Source organism: Artemia franciscana, chromosome 1 (genome assembly GCF_032884065.1).
Source record: "Artemia franciscana chromosome 1, ASM3288406v1, whole genome shotgun sequence".
Classification (NCBI taxonomy): domain Eukaryota; kingdom Metazoa; phylum Arthropoda; class Branchiopoda; order Anostraca; family Artemiidae; genus Artemia; species Artemia franciscana.
The window spans coordinates 47,298,115-47,307,646 of NC_088863.1; the positions used below are offsets into that span (position 1 = coordinate 47,298,115).

A 9,532-nucleotide genomic window follows, 5' to 3' on the forward strand; every position below is an offset into this window, starting at 1 on the left:
TGATTTTTTTTTCTCATGCATAACAGCCAATGCCTCCCCCCCTGATGTTCCCATATATAGCCCAAAAAAAAACTAAAAGAAAACACTAAAATAATAAATTTTTATTTTTACGATGTGCGGCATTTTTTTTTATTAATTGGATTATTACTTATTTATTGAAGATCCATGATTCACATAACATGTTAAGATGGGGCAGAGGGGAAAGAAAAGAGGAAGAACTAACATAATAAGAAACCAATAGCTGCACTAACTCTTGTCAAGCACAGTAAATTGACAATAAAAAATAAAACGTGAATTAGAAAAAATAAATATTACTGCACTAAAAAATTAAATGTTCAGTTATGCTTGGCAATTCATTTAAAATTTGCAAAATTGGGGTCACCAAGTTGAAATTTTCTAATCAATGGAGAATTATGATGCCAAGGTGGCAGCCAAAGCAAACATTTAGCAAACCAAAAGAAAATAGACTCGACTTTCAGAAAATCAGTTCTAGTAAACAGCTTCCAAAAAAAGGGCAATATATGATATGTGAGGGTGGGCTACAGCATTACAAAGACTAGCTGATAGCAGGAGGCAAAATGAAAATTTTACCACAACAATCAGTGTATAAGAGGCAGATACAAATCATACGAGATGGTGGAGTAGCAAGGAACCAATGGGAAGACCTAGATAAATGAGGTGGTTAATGGCTTAACACTGGTATTACCAAGCACTATAAAGGACAGTGGCTCACTTTTCAAATTAAAAAGCACTATTTCTGACTGATCAGGATTGAAACAGAGGCCAATTTTAAGATACTCCAGTTGAAGCATGACAAAGATCTCATTTCTTCTGTAGAGGGTACAGTGAAAATTTTAAATGTCACTTGCATAGCAAACTAGAGACAGATTTAATGGAGATCAAATCAGAGGATTAGGGCACAGGTCTTGAGCACCCAACACAAAATTATTGAAAAGATTAGGAGAATAAACTGTTCCTTGGCATGCAACATTCAAGACAAGAATGAGTTTCCTATGTGGTACAGGGGGCTTGTTTTTATCTGGGGACTTTCTCAGGTTTTTACCGGTTTTATATTTTTCAGGTATTATAGGTTTTTTCAGGTATATGGTCAAGAGTACCTATTACCTTGAATCACACTTGCCAGCAATAAGGACAAGACCTGTGAACACTGGTCACTGATGATGATAACTCAACTCATTCGGTACATCCCATAGTGCAAGCAAGGATTTTTTGTACAAGTTTTTGTCAACTGCAGACTTTAGGGCTTCAACACTGGGAGGTATAATAGCATTTTGGCAAAGGGAGTTTCATAAGTTGACAACACAGTTAGAAAAGAATTTGTTTTGCAGCCTGGTGTTAGCACGTTTTTGATAAAGCTTCAAGGGGTGACCTCTAGTACCTGGTGAACTGGCTATCATGAACAGGTTGGGGATCACACTCTTGTCACTAACTAATTTGTATGTCATTAATACATCTCCTTGCCTATGTCTATATGTGAGAGATGGCAGTTTAAGCTTATGTAATTGGGTAGGATATGGAAGATGTTGAAATCCCTTTATGCATTTATTTGCACATTGCTGCAATGATTCCAGAATTGATCTATCACCCTTATTGACTGGAACAGCAATACACATCCTAAATTCTAATTTTGTCTGATCAGGGCCTTTAACAGCTTGGTGATCACAGCTGGAGATCTGTGGCAAAATGTTCTTGGTTATTAAACCAAGAGTTTGGTTGGCACTGGCTACAACAGATTGTGCATGAAAATCAGACTTAAGCTTAGCATCAACCAAGACTCCAAGATCTTTTTCACCATGACTGCATATGAGTGGTTGTTTTGAACGATCACTTGATTCCATAAAATACTTGCACAGAGGCTTATTTGTTCCAAAATGAATGACTCAGCATTTCTGGATATTAAATTCAAGCTACCAGGATTTTACCCACTCTGAGAATGTATCAAGATCAGCCTAGAAGGCTATGGCACTTTGAGGGTTGTAAACAGGACCAATTATTTGGAATCATCTGTGTACAAGTAAATTTTATTCTCTATGATTGAAAGTGCATAGTGGATGAAAATATTAAATAAAGTTGGACCCAAAACTGTTCCTTGGGGTACTCCACTTTATATATCTGTTGATTCTGAGAAGGAGATTGATCCACTGTCTCCAAATACCCTTACTACCTGCTTTCTACTTGTTAGAAATTGCATTATCCTGTTGACAATGTTATCATGGATGCCAATTGCATAGAGTTCAGAGTTTAATCTACTGTGGCAAACTTTATCAAATGCTTTGGCTGAATCCAGTAATAACATATCCACAGGAGATCCTTCATCCATAAGTTTTAAGATATGCTTGTATGTGTCAATGAGGATAGTAGGCCTATATACTGATCAATTGGGATGAAATCAATGTTGACTAGGTGATAGTAGATTATTTCAGGGGGGGGTGGGCCTTTGGGCCCACCCCCCCTGAAATTTTGTGAAATGTTTAATTTTCCCATGGTTTCTTTGGATTTCTGGCAAAAGTAGGAAATTTACTAAGAATCTAGATACATGTCTGAAGCCTTTTTTGGGGGATTTTACAGCATGCAATTATCCAGTCAAGTCACTGCAAAATTATTAACCCATTTTCTGTCCAACTTTTTACCCTCTTTGAAGTAATTAGCAATGGCACTGTCATTTTTTTGTAAAGAGAGTTTGCTTTCAACAGCAAAATAGAATTATCCTTGATATTAGGGCGTTTATCCCCCCTTTTCAGGATAAAGTACAGCTTTTAATGGATCAACTTTGGAAAATATCGTTTTTCATTAAAATCTACATTTTTGTTATAGAAGAACTACCTCCCACAGCACCCATATTGCACTGTTAACCCTAAAATTTCCCTTTCAGTGGGATATAATAGATTAATCACTGGTTCTAAATCACTATGAACATAACCTGAGCCTAAAACATACTTTTGAGGCTTCAGTCTTCTTCCCCCTACCTGCTAAAATACTACAGATTAAAGTTAATCTGTATTTTCTGATATACGTGCTTTTTGCATTACTAAATAAAACAGTACTATTTTACATCTGCTGTTTTGAAGGTTTTGCCCCCCCCCCCAAAAAAAAAAATTATGTGTACATGTCTGCTAAGATTAATTGGTCAATAATTGTTAGCTTCATTTCTATTGCCCAATTTGTGTATAGGTGTGATTTAAGCATCCTCTAATCTTGCAGAATATATTTAGTACTAAGAGACTTTTGGAAAAACAGAGTGAGAAGATGCAATGCATTACATATGTCTCATGTAGTAGACAGGGGGGGGGGTACTTTATCTGGTCTGGCATATTTATTTGGGTTTTTTTGAAAAAGGGGAAGTACCCAATGATTTTAGGAAAACCTTAATTAAACCACTGTATAAGAAAGGTGACAAGAGTGAATGTCGGAATTATCGAGGCATTAGTCTGGTCTCTGTAGGTAGCAAATTACTGAGTAATATGATACTTTTTAGACTGAGACATGCGGTAGACAAAGTTTTAAGGGAAGAACAATGCGGTTTTAGAAAAGGTAGAGGATGTGTCGACCATGTTTTCACTCTTAGGTTAATAATTGAGAAGTCCCTTCGTTGTCAAACACCTTTGGTCCTTAGTTTTATCGATTATGAGCAAGCTTTCGATTCTGTTGATAGAACAGCGTTAACAAAGGTCTTATCGTTATATGGTATACCAGAAAAATACATTAAAGTGATTTGCGCTATGTACGAGAATAATACTGCTGCGGTTAAGGTAGGAAATGAGGTTAGCAACTGGTTTTGTATTAAATCAGGAGTTAAGCAGGGTTGTGTTCTATCCCCCTTTATATGGATCATTTTGATGGACTTCGTCTTAAGGAGCACAGGAAAGGCAATTGGAGACCATGGAATCAAATGGGGAGGAAGAACGCTCCTGGACTTAGATTATGCTGATGATTTAAGCATATTAGATGAAAGTGTGAGCAAAATGAATGAATTTTTAGAGGTTTTACGAGTTCAGGGTGCTAAAATAGGCTTGAAAATTAATGTCAAGAAGACTAAGTCACTAAGGTTAGGAATAAGTGAAGATGAACAGGTGACCTTAGGTAACGAAAAGATTGATCAGGTTGGGAGCTTCAGTTACCTTGGTAGTATTATTAGTAAAGATGGTGGGAGCAGTGAAGATGTTAAAAGTAGAATAGCTACAGCTCAGGGTGTTTTTTCACAGTTAAAAAAAGTTTGGAAGAATAGAAAGATAAGCCTACAAACCAAGATTAGAATATTGGAAGCTACAGTGATGACAGTGGTCAAATATGGCTCTGAAGCATGGACACTCCGAAAAGCAGATGAAAATTTACTAGATGTTTTCCAGAGAAATTGCCTACGGATTGTTCTGGGTACCTGGCTGACTGACCGTATTTCAAACAGTAGGTTGTACGAAAAGTGTGGTTCAATCCCGCTTTCTGGGGCTATAATGAAAGAAAGGTTGAGATGGCTAGGCCACGTTCTACGGATGAAGGATGACAGATTACCGAAGATTGTCCTTTTTGGCCAACCGTCTGGGGCTACACGGAAAGCAGGTCGTCCTTGTCTGGGTTGGGAGGATGTCATAAATAAGGATTTAAAGGAAATGGGAACTTCCTGGGAGGGTGTAAAGAGGGAGGCTTTAAATAGATTAGGTTGGAGGAGGAGCGTGCGTAGCTGTGTTGGCCTCAGGCGGCTTGGTGCTGCAGTGAGTTATTAGTAGTTAGTAGTAGTAGATCTTCTTCAATTGGGTTTCTGCATCAGCTTTGGTTATGTATATATGTATATGTTTATTTCCCATCATATTGCAAAAAATAAAACACTGATAGATTAATATGAGAAAAAACAAAAGAAAAGTAAAAAAACATACTTCTAAAAGCAAAATCAAATTCAGCATTTATAGCATGAAAATACTATTGCAAAACACTTAGCAAAGTGCTATTACTGCCCAGGCATGTTATATAATGCTCATTTTGCTTTTTTACTGTATACACTGGACTAGCTACTCTGTAACGAGTTGATAGAGTTGCAGTACTGGTCCATAGAGTTAATCTATGCAGATATTTTGCATATTTGTAAAAACACTTCTTTATGTTGCTGACATCTGTCTGCAAGACAAGAGACCAAAATGGGGCAAGTGCAAGTAAATGGGGAACTACAAAAACATTATATAAAGTAGCAAATATATAGCAGTTAAACTTGAACTTCAGCACTACCAACAGGCAATATGCCTTCCTACTTTTATTTGCAAAAAAAAATTATAAGCAAGATCCATATTGATCAAAGGTTTTTTCCAGTTGAGACTCCAAGGTATGTAAGATGTTCTTGGTCTTGTATGATGTTCAAACCAAGAGATACAGGAACAAGATCTTGGCAACAGCAATTAAAAACTAGAATCTCACTCTTACTATGATTAAAATTGAGACCAATACAATTATATTCATCTGGCAATATACTAAAGTTTTCTTCAATCCCTGCTTGTGTTCTACTTACATTTAATACGTCATCTGCCTAATTTTCTAATGAAACGTCTATTCCTTTAAAAATACATGTCATGAGGGCTTTTTGCTGGGGTTTGATTGCACCATCATTTAACAGGGATGGGGAGGCCAGAGTTCCTTGTCTAATACCTTTTTTAATGGGTATTGGCAGGGTAAGGGCTACAACACAGGTACAATCTGTTTGCATTTATATACTATCAGCAGTATCTGTGCATGTATGCCAGAGTCAAGTGCTCTAGAAACATCCAGCCCAGCAAAAAAAGTCCTTCATTATTTTCAGCAGCGCAAAGTAACAAATTTGCAATGAGATGATGAGCAGGTTCACGACCTACACCTTTCTTAAAACAAAATTGGTTCTCTGGCATGGAACACTTACTAAAATTTCACCAACAACCAATAGCTCAAATACTTTGCATAAATAGGAGAAACAGTAATTGGCCTAAATGAGGAACAACTGGCTTTCCTTTTTTCAAAATAGAACTAATTAAGCCAGTACTGAATAAATTGGGGACAATACCAGTAACAAAAATCATTTGGTAAAGTAGTGATAAATGTTCAACTAAGACACAAGAACCAAATTCCAAATGCTTTGCACAAATCAAATCTGAAACATGGGAAGTCTTTTTTTGTAGTTTCAGGATGCATTTTGTGACAATTGATGGAGTTACAACAAAACCAAGGTCATTAGCAGACTTGAGCAAGAGCCTGTCAAGTTCTTTCTCAAACTGACTGTTGGGCAATAGGTCAGGACTGGAGAATTCACCTTTAAAGTAATTGTACCACTGGTCAGTACTGATCATTGCAAGATTTAGACATATCATGCCTTAGAACTTTCCAAATAAAATTGGGATCACTTTTAGCCTTGCTACACATTTTAGCTATTGACTTTGCCTGGTGACATTTTAACACTTTTGCAAAATAGTGCTTTGTGCAGAGATAGATTTCCTTCACCACTCCACTATGTGGCCTGCCACACTCCCTCCAGATATGGAACCAGAATTTTGACTTTACGCAGGAACTGACAAAATCTGAATTACCCAACCAGCCAGGTTTTTTGGTTCCAACTCAAAACCTCTGGACTGGGACACTTGCATGCTCAGCAACACATAAGGCATGGACAATTTCAGCATAATAGATATTTAGCAGAATTTGATGCTTATGCACACTAACATACAATTTCTGAGAGAGAAGCTGAAAAGGCACTTTGATTTTAGTAAAGATACCATCACTTATACCCTGAAATGTAAGCAAATTGGTTTTTTCCCAGTCACTGATTTCATGCCACTTGCTACAGCTGTTTTGCCAGGCAGGCTTAAGAGGCATCAGACTAATGGGAAAAAATTTTATTGATCAGAAAATGGTCCGAGGTCTGGAACAAAGTGATAACTGTAGTTTTTGAATCCAGTTTTATTTTCAGAGAGCAAAACATAAAATCAAGGGATGACATGCTTCCTGAGGGGTGGATGTATCTAAAGTCCTGGTCATTTTCTACTGGCACAAGCTGGGGGCATATGCTACTTAGAATATTCATTCAATTACTGTTTATTTAATATATTTTCAATCTCCCTCAGGTCAAAGATTTTTATGGCATCCAGCAGAAACTGTGTAACAGAATGCTTACAAGGGTCACCAGATGATGCATATCTCCAGAATTCCTTGAGGTTAGTTTTTTTTGCAGCTGCTATTGATTCCTCATATTTTCTTGGCTGTTTTTCAAGCAAGATTTTGCAGTTGGGTACATGCCAATTTGTATTTTGACAAACAGGCATGTTTTTTAACTTCAATATATATTGAAGACAGTTAATCAACAGGGACTTCAGTCCGCTTTTGGCTGTAATACTATGTTTTGATCTATTTTTGTCCATTGCTTGGAATAACACTAACAATATTTTGTTAAAATATTGTTAAAAATCCACAAGAAAACTAGACTGGGTAAAATTCTAGTTAATTGACTTCTTGCTATCTCAGAAAGGTTAGGAAAATGAAACTTTCAGGTATGAATCTACAGAATAAAGTATGTCCCAGGAAGGTATTTCAGAGTACCCACATCCACTGTTTCTCCCTCTAGAGGGCCCTGAAATATGCCAACATGATAGGTCTAAACCTATTGAAATTTTGACAAAACAACATTTTACCTTAATTTTTAGTTACTAGTTGCTTTTTCTCTGCCTTTAGTTCTGAAAATACAATTCTTGTTATTTGAGTAGAATTTTGAGCCATATCAATGTTTTCTTTCAAAATTTAGAAAATGTATTTGGATATCTTTAAAACCTTATAAAATGGAATTGAGCTAAGTTATGAAGCTGAAAACAATTTTGTTGTACTTCAACTAAGCAGAAGATCTATTTTGCCAGGTTTCACTTTTATAACACACACATATTTTTAAACATCATCAAAGGTCAGGACCCTCTAGAGCGAGAAGGAATGGAGGTAGTTGCTTCAAAATATCTTCCAGGGACATACTTTAGTCTGTAGATTCATCCCTGAAAGTTTCATTTTCCTAACCTAAACCCTTTCTAAGATAGCAAGAAGTCAATTAACTAGAATTTTACCCTAGGCTGTAATAGTTGAGCCTGCAGAAATCTTTTTCAACCAAAAACCTTTGATGTTGGCTATAAGAATATTCAATAGGTCTAATGGAGAAATATGTTGATAGACCTATATGAGACCACCAAGGGAATGGGGTGCATTGTCAGAAAAATGAACATGGTATTTGAAAATAGCATAAAATAAAGAATCCAGTCTAATGGTGGTCTACTATGCTACATTTACTTATTTAACAAGTTTCCTTCAGAAGAGTTTTAACAGTAAAAAGAATTTCCAATAGACCTTTTCAGACAATAGTTTTAGTTTAGAAGCTTCTTTCTAGCCTTCATTGTTATACAAGCTTTGAATGGATTTAGTGAGAGAAAAGCATACAGGACAAAACAAGCTACCATGTTTTTCTTTAGTTCTTTTGAGGGTGAAATAGCCTTTTTCAAACACATTTTGTTTATTTTCAGGGTAAGAAATATGAATTAAACTTATTTAGTGTGTTTTTTACGCTGCTTACTCTTCTTGCACACTACCAGCAGATATTAGAAATTTTTTTCTAACTTGGGACATGCTATCGAATTTTAAATTAATTGCCAGATGGTAGTTTGCATTAGCGTTATCTAGGCTTTGAGATAAATTGTCCTTGTTTTCTGACCATAAGTTTCTTTGCGGTACAAGTATAGCCACGGCAATATCTACTGCAATTTTTTTCTGATCAAAGTCTCCTGTCGGAAACCAATTTTGGACGCTGTTTTTCTTGTGAAATTAGAATTTGTGGAGGTATCATTTTTGTCAAGTCACCAAACATTCTTATTCTTGTTTTGAAATCCCAAAGGGACGGGTGCTCTAAATTGCACTAAAAACAGCATGTAGTAGTAGTAGTAGTAGACAGGTTTAATAGCAAAAACTTGACAGCTATCCCTGATTTGTGTTTCTTTACAACATATACAAAATCAAACTACACTTGAAAATATAAATCAGACTATAAATATTAACTCTTATTATATATTTTGACGAAAACCGGGACGAAAGAATTACCATATCGGTTTGTTCTTGCTTTAACGGGAACTAACTTATCTTGCTTTCTCGTTCTTGATGGTAGAGGTTGATCAGGTAGAATATCACGGTGCTGAGATTTAGAAAGCAAGTACTTTCCAAAACTCATTATAAGAGTTTCGTACCGGTTTTGGAGTGACGGCAGTCATAGCACTTCCAGAGCCTTTTCGTAGGAGATGTCACGGCGGCCCAAGATGATCGGTACCGCTCGCTTCTGAACCGATTCAAGCTCCTGACAAAGATAGAAATACATTGGAAAATTTGGTTTATGTTATAAGATCATTGGTGAAAAATAGCGGAACTAAAAAAGCAGAAATGTGCCGAAAACGTTTTGGATTTTACGCTCATCTTTGGTGGCTCATTTTTAAACCGTTAACTTTAATGGTTCAAAATAGTAAATTACGTCAAAGAATAAAAAGAT

The 9,532-nt window shown here is 36.2% G+C and overlaps 1 protein-coding gene across 1 annotated transcript in view; it reads right to left on the reverse strand.

The window, feature by feature from the left end:
- Positions 1-8,665, reverse strand: part of LOC136030675 (nonsense-mediated mRNA decay factor SMG8-like) — a gene marked incomplete in the record, with an annotated part of 107,437 nt that extends 98,772 nt beyond the window's left edge. The window contains 1 exon segment of the mRNA XM_065709743.1: positions 8,573-8,665. Coding sequence (XP_065565815.1) covers positions 8,573-8,625 — 53 coding nt within the window.
- Between the last annotated feature and the right edge of the window lie 867 nt (positions 8,666-9,532).